The sequence below is a fragment of the Protomyctophum parallelum genome, assembly GCF_964188405.1.
Source record: "Protomyctophum parallelum genome assembly, chromosome: 1".
NCBI classification, from domain to species: Eukaryota; Metazoa; Chordata; class Actinopteri; order Myctophiformes; family Myctophidae; genus Protomyctophum; species Protomyctophum parallelum.
The window spans coordinates 34,006,167-34,022,342 of record NC_139697.1 but is presented as its reverse complement, the minus strand read 5'-3'; the positions used below and the strand labels follow the sequence as shown (position 1 = coordinate 34,022,342).

The 16,176-nt window shown below is 43.1% G+C and overlaps 2 protein-coding genes across 2 annotated transcripts; both read right to left on the bottom strand.

The window, feature by feature from the left end:
• Positions 1-1,463: 1,463 nt before the first annotated feature.
• Positions 1,464-8,103, bottom strand: pef1 (penta-EF-hand domain containing 1). The gene is made up of 5 exons (XM_083766341.1): positions 7,993-8,103; positions 6,764-7,010; positions 4,495-4,650; positions 3,634-3,777; positions 1,464-3,217 (listed from the first exon to the last, which is right to left on the bottom strand). Exons 1-5 carry the CDS (start codon positions 8,017-8,019, stop codon positions 2,988-2,990), a joined length of 804 nt encoding a protein of 267 aa, XP_083622467.1. The 5' UTR covers positions 8,020-8,103; the 3' UTR covers positions 1,464-2,987.
• Positions 8,104-8,551: 448 nt separating this feature from the next.
• gjb9b (gap junction protein beta 9b) lies at positions 8,552-15,461 on the bottom strand. The gene is made up of 3 exons (XM_083778881.1): positions 15,358-15,461; positions 11,282-11,772; positions 8,552-9,676 (listed from the first exon to the last, which is right to left on the bottom strand). Exons 2-3 carry the CDS (start codon positions 11,669-11,671, stop codon positions 9,242-9,244), a joined length of 825 nt encoding a protein of 274 aa, XP_083635007.1. The 5' UTR covers positions 11,672-11,772; positions 15,358-15,461; the 3' UTR covers positions 8,552-9,241.
• Between the last annotated feature and the right edge of the window lie 715 nt (positions 15,462-16,176).

The window sequence follows — 16,176 nt, the reverse complement described above, 5'->3', positions numbered from 1 at the left end:
TAGATAACTTTTTTATGTTATTTAATTACTTATTTTTACACAGAAACATAATGTGTGTCTTTACAATAACTGTAGGCCTAATGTAATAATAATACTAATAATGTAATGTAATAATTATTTAATTAACGAATTAAATAACCTTATTTCATTCTGAAGGAAACCGGATGTCTTAAATTAGCTAGCTCTCAGACAGGAAGTTCTAAATGTAGTACCAAGGATTCAACGCAACTTCCGCGACACGTGACCGTGTTGTTGTCGCTTGTTCTCCCGATCCCATAGTCCGGAGGGACGCTCGCACTGTGATTGACTACTTACTTGGTTGCTAGCCCTGTAAACATGACTCTCGTATTCATACGAGAGTCATGACGCAACTTCACCCTGGTTTTTGCAGATGCTACATTTACAAATAATTAAAATATATAAACATTCGCATTTCAAATATAAAGTACTCACAAAGTGTCCCACGGGTGTTAGTTAGTAGCAGCGCCAGCGATTAGAATTTCTGCATCCCGCGTTGTTTAATAAAAAGCATTTTTATCCGAGGTGTTATTTTGCCATTGGCTTTCAACTACGCGCCCCTATCGGTCGGGAGGAGGGTGGCACTCGGTGTGTTCGATATAGGTACGCTGACCGCCCTGCCAATACAGACTAATAGGCGAGTGCGCTCCCGGTGTGCAACTGTGGATTTCCCAAACGAACCCCGTTTGAAAGAAGTAGCCGGAGAGCTCGGACAAAAATGCTTTTTATTAAAGAACGCGGGACGCAGCAATTCTAATCGCTCGCGCTGCTACTAACTAACACCCGTGGGACACTTTGTGAGTACTTTATATTTGAAATCGGAATGTTTATATATACGGAAATCTTGTAAATGCAGCGACTGCAAAAAACAGGGCAAAGTTACTGCATGACTGTCATGATAATTATCATGGCAGTCATGTTCCAGGGCTACTTGGTTGCACTCTATGGTTGCACTTCCCAAGCGAGAACAACCACAATATCAATCATACTCATATTATATGAATTAATACGCAATCCATTTGTTTGATCATTTGCATAAAAGTGTTGCTGTGTTGAGTCAAATCTGAAATCGAACAACAAACATGGCAATCACTGTGATCACAGCCTGGGCTAGACGCCACACACTACCTACGCTCCTTCAAAGATTTCCTGTGTTTTAGCGGTCCCTAGTGGTTACTGGAGGATCATGCACGTCAATGATCAGAAGCTAGTCTGGGGAAATGGGCTATTGTTATTCAAGAATCAAGAGGGGTTTGTCACTCATTCTACAAGAAGTGGAATGTTGGTATTAAGCCATTTATATTTTAGGGTATACCTTTCAAACGCATTTATAAATAGAACATAACTAAATATCATGCAAGCATCTCTGGATTGGTGGACAAGTGATATGGGTTTGTTGTAGGAATATTTGATGAAACCTTTTTTTAAATGACAGACATCTTAAATGTGATATAAAAGCATTTATTAGGTTCTGGCACAAATACATATCTTGTCAACATTTTCAAAATGCATTAAAGTGCATTAACTGCTAAATATAGGCAAAAATATTGGCCCCATAGTTATGGAAGATCCCATGTCACTGAAATGAAATGGGTAAACTGGCTCTTTGGTTCTTTAGACAAAATGTCTATAGGCTATGCCACTTTTTCATACTGGTCCAGTTGAGAAAATTCATTATAATAAATATGGGCATAGAATTAATTAGGTGCCGATTTGAAATACAACTTGATCAAATTCTCACCAAGTGGAGTGGTGGGACATCACAGTTAGGGTGTGGTCACACCATACTTTAATTCTGCCTATGCAGCAGATATTACCCATGCTTTTCAATGGGAGACGGAGCGCTGTTGTTTTATGCGCAAATTCGCGAATGGCAACAAACCCAATTCCCATTATAACTACATGAATCTACAATTTTGGCATTTAGCAGACGCTCTTAATCCAGAGCGATTTACAATAAGCAAGAACAAAACATGGTAATACATCAAATGCATTGAAAAGCATTGGCAGAATCTGCCACATATGCAGAATCAAAGTTGAGCTGGTGCTAGAACTTCATACTGCTAAATCACAAGCTGTGCACCTTAATATAGGGTGCACGTATGCAATGGAAATACCTTATAGAAGTACTGAGCACCGGTAATATATAGGAGGCTTCAATGGCACATGAAAATAAGGCTGTATGTGAGCAGGTTTGCCACACAACAACGCACAGTCAATCAATTGCAATTAAATGGAACTACTTTAGGAAATAAAACAACTTTAGAAAATAATTAAACATCCCAGTTTCTTCATCTTCCTAGTCTTTGCACTGATAATGTAAAGCTACTACTACTCTAATTGTACAGAGGTTTCAGGATGGCATGAGTTTTAAAGAAAGAGGCCTGGTACTGGTCTTTGCATGCTCTTCTTCCATTCAAGAACATCCATGTATGTTATCTTTCAAAGTTACTGTGCCAATTGTTTCTTAAAATAATTGATGGTGGTTTAAAGTACAAGATATGCATCTTGATTAACAGTCATCTTAATAGTTAAGACAATGTATAGTAGTAGCCACTCTTGACTGTAACTCGAGGCTAGACCACCTGGATAGAGAGCTAAGATTGGTAATTATGTTAATCTGTCAGTCTTGAGAAGTGCACTTACAGTATGTGCATGTAGATCATTAATAGTATGATCTACATATAATGCCAGTCCAACCACCCCTTTAGCTCTAGTAATACTGACCAACAATGAAACTCATGCCATCCAGCTGCCCTCCTTGATGACTAGTTCATATTGAATTTGAAGCAACTTCATGTTGTCCTGGGTATAGACAGGATCTGTTGATCCCTGAAACAATGTGCACTGGTACTATAATAAACAGCTGGGGGTCCTTGTGGGAGCCACAAGGGAGATCTGTATGACACAGAGTCATGAACATTTCAGTTATACTGTCCACCCAGTGCAGCTGGATAATACACCAGGGCTCACATGAGCCTGGACACTGCGCTACAGAGGAAATCCTCATAGCTCATGCGGACATTGCCAGTCATGCCCGTGTCCTTCTCCCTGAAAGCCTCGGTCATGCTCTGGAGCTGTGTGCACACCTGGATGAATCGATCCAGCTGTATGCCCGGACGCCCACCGCGCACACCGAAGCGGCCCACCAAGGTCTCGGTGAACTGGGGACTTAAGTTGTATCCCATCTGGGAGAGGGCTGAGGGGAGAAAACAATACAGTGAGAGGGCTGAAGACAATGACACGTAAACGCCGTAAAATAGGTTAGTGGGTATAAGTATAACCCATTTTGGGCTGATGCCGATTCAAAAAACGCCTTCTAAATCCTGACTGAGGAAATATTTATATAGCAGAATATTTTTTTTGTAATTTTTGAATACTGTACAATTTACAGAACGCCAAGAGGGGTTCCTGTCCAGAAGGGTTAGAACACAAAAAGGAGTTCCCGCCCAGAATGGCAGAATGGGACAAACATGGTAATTTATAGAAATATGATGCCATTGCTGTTATGTGCTTTTGAGGCTCACACAAACATACTGGCATTTGCAACATGCATGCATTAATGGATGTGTGCATATATTATGTTCAAACATTCCCACAAGCACACACAGGTACCTTGGTGCAGTTCTGTGCCACTGATAGTGCCAGAGCGGTCTCTGTCATACTGCTGGAACAGAACTCTCCACTGCTGCATGAAGCCCCACAGGGCTGAGAACCCAAACAGGTCCATGCGCCCCGACCGCGTCTTGTCAAACATGTCTGTTAAGATTAAGAAAACACATGCAATCACACATTCAGCCACATAAAGCTTTTGACAGTCCCTCCCCTCCCCCCTGCTAGTGTTCAAAACATGTATTGGCAGTATTTTTATACTAACAAGTTACAACATGATTAGTTACATCTTTAAAAGGTTTAAATATTAATAATAGTTTGTTCAGGCTTCGAGGGACCGGTTATTCAGCGTTGAAGGTTATCTGTTCTCTGTATGCTTAATCAAAAGGTGATTCAGTAGTCACATTTTCTTCCTTATCATAATGGTATCATTGCAGAATGCAGGGACATGCAGACAGAGGTGGCACTGTTGGAGTAATTGATTCGTCCTCGACTAGTCTCACCGACTAGTCATTCAAACATTGAAAAGGTTTCTTTCTATCAATGCGAGTCTCTGATGCCCCCTGATAATCTCATGTATTTCTGTGCAGTTAACAATTTGATGTCTTACTTTGAGCGGTTTCCCCTTTGCCCTTTTGACCGAGCTGTGACTCAAAATATGTTGTCTCACCCTGTTTCCCAATTCCACCACAGGAACATAACGAACCAGATGGGAGGGAGGTATGCTAGTTTTGTACTGGAAGTTAACTATTTTTTACTACAATTATCACATGTAATGTTATTTTATTATGGACACTCCTGTTGCAGCACCTCAGTAGCTTTTATGCGTTTCTTTTTGGGTAAACGCCACTACGTTTCACTCACTGATCATCATAACGCAGGTCTCATCGTTGAATGCCGACCAGTTGGAGTTAACCAGTGCCTGTTTCAGCTCCCTCAGGGTGATGAAGCCACTGTGGTCTGTATCCACAGTCTGGAACCACTGGTACGCCTCTGGGTTGACGCCTGGGGGGATGTTACCTACAGTGGGTCAAGGATGGAGACAAAGGTGGGGGTGAGGTTCTTACAAGCAACCTATTGTTTAAAAATAAAACCTTGTTTAGGACCTTGTTAGGTCTAGTGTTATAATTAACTACCGTAATTTCCGGACTATAAGCCGCGGCTTTTTACCCATGATTTGAACCCTGCGGCTTATACAACGGTGCGGCTAATCTATGGATTTTTACAGCTAACGCAGAGCCATCTCAGGCTCTGAGCTAACGTAGCTGCGGCTTATAGTCCGGTGCGGCTTATAGTCCGGTGCGGCTTGTATATGGGATTTTCCCTAAATTTGGCTGGTGCGGCTTATATTCAGGTGCGGCTTATAGTCCGGAAATTACGGTATATGCAGGGAGATAAAATAACACATTTTAAAAGGGCATGAAGTTTACTGTAGCAGCGGAATATGTATTAATTAATTTATTAATTAATTAATTATATTTGGAGTAGCTCTTTGAATCAAAACCATGTCTATCTAGTTTGTTTGCAAAATAATCAATCTAATATTACTGACAGTTGAAACTGACAGTTTCTCAAGATGATGATCACAAGAAATAACACATCTGTAGCATTTGTCAAAAATAAAGAAATCAACAAAACCAAAAACCACATAATCAAGAGTGCAGAGAGCAGTTGCCAAAAATGTGTTGAGGAAACAGTTTACAGTTTATAATACATCATTAATTATTTTAAATAATTGGGGTGGTGGTATGCAAAGTGAAGATAATACAAGCTCATAACACAAAGCTTGAAATAATGGCCGATTACAGGAAGGCGTAGTCAATAGGAATCGAATCCAAACTTTTAAACTGAAAAACACATTCCTTATTTTTCTTTATAATATACAATTCATCCAGGAGAATTATGCTAGAGATTGACAGGAATCTGCACCAGTTATACTGGTGCCCTAGTTATACATCCCTGTTGCAGGGCCTGTATATCTTGTGAGGGAGGGAGATATTAGCATAATGTTGTCAAACAATAATGGAGAAATGACCTCTGTGAGCAAAAATAGTATAAATAGTATAGTACAAATAAGTATTATTCTATAACGGCGGGCTCTACGCTGAATTAAGGTCAGAGGAGAGTGCCGGAAGGCCCAGTGCGATATGAAGCGAGGTGGGTGGGGGGTGGGGTGAGTTGGCTGACGGTCAGAAAAACGAAGAGGGAGCAAGGGATAAGTGTCACTCGAAGGCCTGGCCCTGTTAGGAGCTGCTGTCGCTGCTGGGAATGATAAAGGCTTGCTTCTGTGACTCGACTCAGCATCAACACACACTAAAATCTCTTGCATTAGAAATACACACACACACACACACACACACACGCACACGCACACGCACACGCACACGCACACGCACACACACACACACACACACACACACACACACACACACACACACACACACACACACACACACACACACAGTATTACCCGAGTCATCGCTCCAGCAGTGTAATCCTGCTGAGGGGCACAAACTGAGCACTGTCTCTCTATATGACTCTGTGAGCCATGGAGCTAGAGCCTGAGTCACTAACTATCCATCATCCAACCAAAACAGCGAGGCAGGAGAGAACGAGAGCCTTTGCGTGAGGAGTGGTGGTGCTGGTCGACGTGGCTTCAATTTGTAATCATGTTTATTGACCGTGTCTCGATACGTCAGGTTCTCTCTAAACGTCCTTCCTTACTGTAGACCACTAGTGGTACAAAGGACCTCCTCTGGTGGTACGAGAAATCCTCCCGAACATGAAAAGGGTGGAGGGGGGGTTGATGTTGGCTTTGTGCCGAGCATTGCCGATGATGCGTTCACGGATCACAACAAACTAAACCATGGCAACGCAGTGGCTTCAAATGGACTATAAAAGTGTAGGAAAACAAGGAGAATATTTTGACCAGCAGCAGCTGCACGTAAAAACTACAGTGTAGACAGTGCAGGATGGAAGGCCACAGGGGTTGATCGTATAGGATATATACTGTAGGTACAGTGGGCACCTTAGACCTCTGACTGGGGTAGTGATAGTCATATACACAAAGACAGGCTTACAGCTTGTTTTACATCCACATAAGTGGCTCAACTTAATCCTGTGCACTAGTTACCTGTAGGAGCCTGGTGTCCATAGGGTCCCTGGTGATGCTGTCCACCATAACCAGCATACGGTGCACTAGGGGCACTCCCTGCTCCATGCCCATATGGTGCCCCTTGTCGTGGGGCACCGTACCCACCGTAATGCCCTCCGTTTGCTCCTGCAGCACCTCCGTATGGGGCAGCTTGGGGATGTCCATATGGACCACCTCCACCACTGTACGGAGCGGCAGATGGTGGGTTGGACCCCCCTGGATAGCCCTGCAGTGAGAGAGAGCAAAGTTCATTGAGTCACATATAATTATGAGACAATACAGACTGTATTCTAAGTAATTAGTAACTTTAGGTGGTACTAACTGGTCAAGGTGTTTGTTGCTGTTTTTAGGAAGGATTAATAAAGTGACCTAATCAATAGTTTATAATAGGCCTACTGGCTATAGTTGTGACTTACTGAACACTGTTAGTTCAGTACTGTTTGAGTTAGCATAGCTAGCTCTAGGTACTGGGAATCGTAACATTTAATTTCATAACACTTCCACAGTGACCCGGGCAAGACCAAAACGTTGCACTTTGACTATATAAATAAAAGCTCTTGAACCAGCAGTGGCCGTGTGCGGGTCTCCATAAGCTTGACTCACTACATTTTCAGCTGCCTGCACGGCATCTGAACATACGTTTAGCTGCACGGCCACTGACTATATATATGCCACTTTGTCTATCACTATTCACTAACTGCCATTTTGACCAAATCACAGAAATTCTCCATATCCATCCACCTTTTATTCAACAAATCACTTCAATGTCAGATGTCCTCAGCCACATTTAGCTTTGATGTACAGTAGCGCTAGCCACTTTTAAGTGTAGGATACTGATAGCTAACTTATTTCGAAAGAAATCTATCTTTTGTGTAGCTACCGGTATACTTTGTTAAATGTTAAGAGAATATGTTGTAGCTGCATTTTAGCTACAATTAAGTATAGCGTTATAGATGGACATGTGGTGGCCATGAGTACAATAATAAATAAGATCATAGATGTTTGAAATATGTGCTATGATAATAATCATGTAATAGCTACCATGCCTTCGTTTCCAAATAGCTGTCGTCAATAACACAACTTTTCTTTACACTACAGTCCAAATATCCTTTTTTCCCCCGAAAACATTAAATCAGTCATTCCCCTAGCAGTCTGAGCAGTAATTAAACAATTATCATAGTAATAAAGAGACGAAATGCAGTTATTACCTGACCGTGACCGTAATGAAAGCTCATTTTTTATTTACTTCCTACAACGACGCATCCGTAATCGCCGAGGCTGGACTGGAGCTCTGCCTGTTTGGTGCATTCACGTGTCCGTCAAAAGCCGCACCCACAAGCCCCGCCCCGGACCGCATGACGACATGGAAAAGATATGATGAACAAAGTGAGTCACTGCCTGGGTAAAGACCCGAAACCAAATGGACCCGCAAAGTCAACACGCCTATTCGCCTCCTCTACAGAACAATGCTGCTCTCTCTCTCTCTCTCTCTCCCCCAATTCTATTTCAATTCAACCCTTCTCTTTCTCTCTGTCTCTCAACTCAACTGTCACCCTCACCCATTCTCTTTATCTCGCGGATCTCATTCACACATATTGCTATGATCAAAATTGATGTCCTCACATTGACTCCGGACTGAACAAATATTTAACTTTTGATAGTTCTGTTTGTCAGAGTGGACGAGAACACATAAGCTTCTCTTTATTATTTAAATTAAAGCAAACCAGATTACATGTTGAAGCTTAAGGAAAGAAGGGCTACGTCGTGTCATTTTCAGAGATAAATAGCTTTATGAGTCACAGTAATAAATAAATACATGTAGGCCTATATAGACAAAATTACAAACTTTAATTAGATAATCTTCTTACTTCAAAATTACAAACAATCCACGTGGAACTGTTACTTCAGTTCGTCTTAAAAAGGTCACACCTCTCATCTCTGAGAATCAGGCTGCTGTGTTATTGCAGGGGTCCATATCCGTAAGTGCTATTGTGTGTGTGTGTGTGTGTGTGTGTGTGTGTGTGTGTGTGTGTGTGGCGGTGCTCTAGTTATAATTTATTTTAAAGACAAGAAAAATGACATTCAACGTGGTACATTCAATGTGTTAATTCTATGCGATTCCATGCTTCCTTCTATGTACAATTTTGTTCTTCACAAAATACAATGGCACGAATAGGCCAAATGAAACAATAACAATGGATAATGAAATAGTAATTATGACGAAAAAATATATATATTCCTCCCCTATGCCCCCCCCCTCTCTTCCAGTCTTATTGGGTAGGGCTATCTACAATACATACACAAACTAGGACAATCTTCACAAGACATTTTAACATATTCTGTCTTCAAAAAGTTCTTCAAAAAGTAGTCTTCTGAAAGCTCACAAAAGAAAAAAACACAGTGGCATATTGTAGTTTCAATTTCACCCAGTCTCCACTCAGCCAGTCACACATTGTCCTATTTTTTCTCAGAGGGTCCTGCCTCTGTCCTGATGTTGCTGAGGTTCTGGATGGAGGCTGTATTGGTGAGGTCCACTCGGACCGACGACTTTGACATGAACTCGGGCCTGGGCCGGGCCAAGGGCAGCATCTCGTGGGTCTCTGCGAACAGCTTCCTGTGTGCCTCCTTCTTCTTCCTGACCAGCTTCTGGATGCGTGTGCAGATGAGGTAGATCATCTCGCAGATGCACATGAGAATGCAGCAGGCGGACGACACCACCATGAAGATGGTGAAGATCCTCTTCTCCGTGGGACGGGAGATGTAGCAGTCCACCGTGTTGGGGCAGGGCTCCAGGGAGCACTTGGACAGGCGGGGCATGTCGAAACCCTTATAGACCTCGTGCAGGATGTAGAGGAAGCCGGCGTCGAAGCTTGCCTTGAAGATCAAACTCACCTGTGGTGAGTGCAATGTACAATTTAGACATTTATCTGACATTCTTTCTTCAGAGCAACTTATAAAGTGTGAAGTTGTATGCCATGACAATCTTTCAGTGGTCAAGGGATTAGAGCAGTGGTTTTCAACCAGTGGTCCTTGAGGGGGTTCCAGGTGCATGGTTCCCAGGTAAATGATGGAGAGTTGGTAACCAAATGGACCCTTATAGATCTTTAACTCTTGAGAGCGTAAAATTAAACCAAATGGATCCTTAAGGGTCCATTTGCTTTTATTTTACGCTCTCAAGAGTTAAATTATTGTTAAATATCTGCATTACGAAGTCTACACAATGGGATATGCACACAGAATTCCCTACTAGGTGTTTACTGTCTATATTAATTAAGGCTCTGTTCCGTTTAGTGTGCAGTGGTTCTCAAAAAGGACCCCCATAACTCTGGGAGTGTACAAATTTCTACACTCAGAGAGTTACACAGAATACACACCCGTACAGGGCCATTTAGAAGTAGAACCCATTCAAGGACACTTTGAGACCCACTGGTGTTTCTGGTACGTGAGCCAATAACCCAACACACACAATAGCAGCACCCTGACTCTGTTTGACCAGAATGGAACAGAGCCTTCATTAGTATCAGCGGCCGGTAACACCTGTGAAGGAAGTAGGGAAGAGGCCCAAGTTCTTTCCAAAATGGCGTGTGTATAGCCCATTAGAGATTGTAGATCAATTGTTATTTTGCCTGTTATCTCTCCTATGGTACCACATCAATAAATACAGCATGGAATCGTAATCAAAACCGTAACCAACAATAACAAAATGTCATCAAATGGTGGTCTGTGGCTCAAATGCTGAATAAATAATGAACCTTCATATGAAAACGGTGGAAAACCACTGGATTAGAGTGTTACGAGGACCCCTTGTGTTATTACTGCTCTTTTACAACCAATGGCAACCGGGAATGTTGGATTGGGTGTGGCTGGCACTAGAGGAAAGGTCAAATAGTTAGGGTTCATTAGATGTCGAAATATTGTGTGTTAAATTGGACATATGGGCATGAGAGTGGTTGCGAACGCAGTGATTGCGAATGCAATGAGCACTAACTATGAGACCCTGCAGATCATGTCTGTGTGTGTGTGTCTGTGTGTGTGTCTGTCTGTCTGTCCCGCTGTGACACCACCCACCCGCCACCAGAGGGCGCAGCTGTAGCACACACACACACACACACACACACACACACACACACACACACACACACACACACACACACACAAACAAACAACCACACACACACACACACACACACACACAGTAGAAAACTAAAAAGAAAAAAAAAGTACGTAATTTATTGCAATTTACGAGCTGCGTTCGCTTCCCGCATTTGCGCGTCTTACTTGTGTTAGAGCAAAGACCATTAGTTCATCAAAATCAGTACGGGAAACCCTTTGGGGAGCAAGCAAGCGTTTCATGGTCCACACATTACATTTTAGAAATTTGTTTGATACCAAATTGGTGGACAGATGGACCGACCACCACTATAGCAGGTCTAGCAGCAAGGGATATTAGACCCAGCATGTGATATGAAATGTCTCTGTTGTATACAGATTACTCACCAGGTATGTCCACCACAGCCCTCCCCGTTTTTTCCCGGGGTTGGCATACATGTGAGTACCGTTGTGCGTCGAGGTGTACTGCATGTCCTTCTTCTCGCGGTACTTGACGTGCCCCACCACCATCAGCGAGGGACAGGTGACAAAGATGAGCTGCAAGGCCCACAGGCGGATGTGGGAGATGGGGAAGATGCTATCGTAGCAGACGTTGGTGCAGCCCGGCTGCGCCGTGTTGCAGACAAAGTCCTTGCTCTCGTCGCCCCACACCCGCTGGGCGGCCACCACAAAAACCATGACGCGGAAGACGAAGACCATGGAGAGCCAGACGCGGCCGAACACGGTCGAGTACTTGTTGACCCCGCTGAGCAGGGCCTCCAGTGCTGACCAGTTCATCGCTGCTGCTTGGGGGAGGGGGGAGGTTGGGGAGAACACAGAGGGGGCAGGTCAATCCTGGGACAGGGGGGGGCAGGTGGGGATAGATGGTGGCCGGTGATCTGCCAGTGAAGAAAAACAACAACAGATAAATGAGCGTAAATGAGGTAGAGCAACATCTCATGTAAGTAGCATGATGTTTCAGTATCAATATAAAATGCTGCCATTCTGTGTATTATATTACATGTATATACTATGGTACTGTAGATATGGTCACACTCACATGCATGTGCACATATACTGTAGTCTGACTCTGTACGCATAAATATAATCAGAAGTTTAATTAATGGGGTCTAAAAGTGAAGGGCCCTATTTTGTGTCTTTTGTGTCGCATGCATGCATGCACGCACGCACGCACGCACGCGCGCGCGCACACACACACACACACACACACACACACACACACACACACACACACACACACACACACACACACACACACACACACACACACACACACACACACACACACACACACACACACACACACGTCTCACACACACACACACACACACAGACAGACATTTTATCATTTTGAAGAGGACACATCCAATTTCAGGGGCCATTATAATAGGTAGAATTAATGAAAATCGTAGTAATTTTCCTCTGGGAAACAAAACAAACAAATATACAAAACTATAAAGAGCCACTTTTATCCTTGAGACGAAGATTGTCTGTGGGAATGGCGCACCAGCCATTCATCATTTACTGTACATACTCTCCACTTTCTCCCTTCGAGCTTTTGCTGATTAGTATTTATGCAGCGCTACCTTTTCAATACCGACTCATTACCCATCAATGAATCATTGCCCAATACTACCTTTTCAGTAGGCAATCCGCCACTATGGTCATTTGAACGGAAAGGCAGGCCGGCGTCATCCGAATAAACTAAAGCAATTGCACACTTTGTTCATTAAAACAAAGTGTGAAGAATATAATTTGATTGTTGAAAGATTTGTGGCTGTTTATGTGCTGAAATGGAGAGCAAGGGGATATCAGCCCAAATATTTGCATAGTCTGTTTTTTAACACATGTTTAAAAACGTATCTTTTAACTTTATCACATGCATGCTTTCTCATTTGTTGTTTCTGTTTCTGTCTGTAGCCTATTACTTTTTTAACAGCTCTCTCTTTCTGAGGGAAGTTGGATGTTCACATTGTCTGGATGGGTGAATGTTTATGTGTGCATGTGCACATATGTGTGCCTAAATCTGTGTCACCTAAAAACTGTGAGGATTTAGAAGGCATTTTTAGAATCGCCCTCAGGTCTAAAGGGGTTAAAAAGCCTGATTAATTAATTCCAGTGGGGGTTACGGTGGCACCCATGGGACAGTCGGTAGTGCTGTCGCCTCACAAGTACTAGAAGGTCCTGGGTTCGATTCCCGCTGGGGACACTGTGGGCGCTGGGGGCGTGTTCTCTCATCCGTATCATCAGTGCCCATACCCGAGGCTGGGTTGGTGAAAGGGCCTTTCTGTGTGGAGTTTACATGTTCTCCCAGTGTCCCCTAGGGTATAGGTACCCTCACAAAAACATGCAGTAATCCTGGTCTCTAAACTACCTCCCCCTGGCCAGCCGGGGCGCCTGATGGAGGGGAAAGGAACTGGTTGTAATAACGTGTTCCTTCCACACGCTACGTCCAACCGGGGAAACTCTCCCCTGTCAGGTGAAAAGAAGCAGCTTGGACTCCTCATGCATAGAAGGAAGCATGAGGTCAGTCCGCTGCCTGGCCAGGTTGGCAGAGGAAGTGTAGCGGCTAGGATTACATTAGATAATTGACACTGGGTAAAAAATGGGTTGCAAAATCATGGGATAAAAAAATGTAAGTAAAAAAACCCCCCAGTTAATTCAAGTTAATTCTAATAGGACTTTATTTGTATCACTGGAGTGGCACTGTTGGAAGGAGAGGACTAAAACGTAGTGGTTTTGAACACATGTGAACCTAAAACAGGATTCTGCTGTTACGATTCCAAGAAAACGGCACTGAACCAAACTCAACTCATGTTTTCATACAATCATGATGTTATGATGAATAAACTCTCTCTGAGTACAAGCTCTCCATTTCAAGTCCATCTGCACTATATAATGTGTAGGGCATTTAGGGGTGGACTGGCCACAGGACATACCAGGCATATGCCCGGTGGGCCGACCCCCTGGTGGGCCGGTCTGGGCCAAATGTTAAATTAGTTGTCTGTTGGTTGTGTATCATTTATGTTGTACTGTAAATGTGGTGGAGTTAAGGGCTTGTAGTTCAAGTATTTGTATGGGCCTCGGCCCTCGACCCGAAAAGTCAGTAGAGTATCTGCGCGCTGGTTGTGGTAGGCCAGTCCGGGCCAATTTTTTGTCTCAGTCCAGCCCTGGGCTGGACTGAGCATGTCAGGGTTACTGTGGACATGCCTGTCAAATGAGTCAGTGCACACTCTAGAATTCGTACAGCAATTGTAAAGAAAGGTGTATTATTTGCTGAACACACTCAAGTTACAACGCAGAACATAAATGGCACCCACGGTTCATGTCTGCATCTAACTGGATAACGCGATCAGTGGTATCGATCTTATTGTGCATCTCGATGCCTTTGCTGTTCCTCACCAGTGCTTTATGGTCTATGCAGCTGAGATGTGAAGCAAGGCTGTAAGCCATATCCTTGATTTGATTTTAGATGCTTAGACCTATGAGTTCAGAATGGATCAGCTATCGTTGAGTTATAAAAGACCAAGCAAAAAGCAATCTTTTCACGCAAACAAAAGAGAGCACAATGGTTGAATTAATCCATGATGTACGAACAAAAATGTGTAATCTTTGTCATCATGTATTTCTTATAACCTATCCCTATGGCCTATCTGAGGCCAATAATATAAATCAGTCTAAATGCAACGTCAATAGATGTCATCAATTATTAATTAGCAATTACACACTACTAGGATCACTGCTTGAAAACAGTATAGTTCATAATTATACTGTAGCTCTTTCATCTCACTGCTGTATCAGGGCAGCTCATTTGACAGTGTGTTAGATCTGTGGCTGTGACTGGCTCTACAGGTTGAACTAGCTTACATACCTCAGTAACTACTAAGCCTGGTGTCTTTATGTGTCAGTTTGCCCTCCAACATCTCAGCAACAAATGAACCTCCCCCAGTAATCTTTAGTACTATATCATCTAATTTCATTGGTAGCCTACATATATTCCTTTTTGTGGCATTTGATCTCATGTGGCTGCCAAATATAAAATATAAAATACATCCGTCAAAAGTGAGTCCAAGCAAATATATACTGTATGACATGTGTTGCTGATATTACCACCAGTTACATAATCTCTTCTCTTCTCTTTGCTCCATGCGCACTTGGGCTCAGCTCTCTGCTCCTTGACATGTGAACAAGTCCCCTACAACCAGCTACTATTACTGCAGTCCTTTCGGATTCCCTTTTCCCACAGACTAGCATTGTCCATTGGTCCTCCACTGATCCTTTCTTTTCTTCACCTGTAGTCCTATACTTGAAAATGACTAGATTCAGACTCATTTGTGGAAAAAGAACATTGAATGCCAAATAGTCTAGTCCCTGATTATAATACGACCCTGTTTTTTAGGATATTTCCATTGAAAAAAAAAAACAGTCTTATATTCAGGACAATAAGGTACATAGTGCCTTACCGTGGACAGAGCCGAGTATAGATGTGTCCTCAGGAACTGAAAGAGAGTCTTGTTTCCTGGAGAGACTGACTTCACCTGGATTGAGGGAGGGGAGAGGGGGTGTGGTTGTAGGGCGCAGCTATCTACAGATGTTTGAGTGGGACTAGGGGTGGAGCATCATAGACTACACACACATTATGCAAACACACATGTCTATAGTTCTATTCTGGACCTGTTTAGCAACCTTCCTTTGGACAGGAACAAGCCTGCCTTGAGGCATCTGGGAGAAGACAAGAGATGCAAGAGAGATAAGAGAGAGAGAGGCAGGAGGAAATGGATATAGTCGGTCAAGCAAACAGATGGACACAGACAGACAGTCAGAAAGACAAGTATAAGCAGACAAAACTCAGGTAGGCAGGCAGGCGCAGGAAGTAAGGAACCCACTTCAATGCTCATGATAGATCGGCGTACAGATGGTTTGCATGTAAAAGGAGGACAGGTATGAGTGTGAAATTGATGCAAATCAGCACATTTGAATCCAGTATAGGAAGGCGGGGGGCCCACATGAACACTTGGTTCCATGTTGGTTTCAGGTGCAGCCTCTATGGGTGCAGCCAGTCAAATCAAAAAGTTACTGTGAGAATGTGACAAATGGACCCCTATGGGTCTGTCTGTGTGTCTAACCTTTACATCCCACTTAACATATTTGCTTCATCAGCTAGTTATGTGTCATGGGCCAGCAATTGTTTGCTCAAGCCATTGGGAGGTATAACAAGAACCAGCAAGTGTGCACATTTTTTTAGCAAAACTGCACACGCATGCACGCCACGCACACACGCA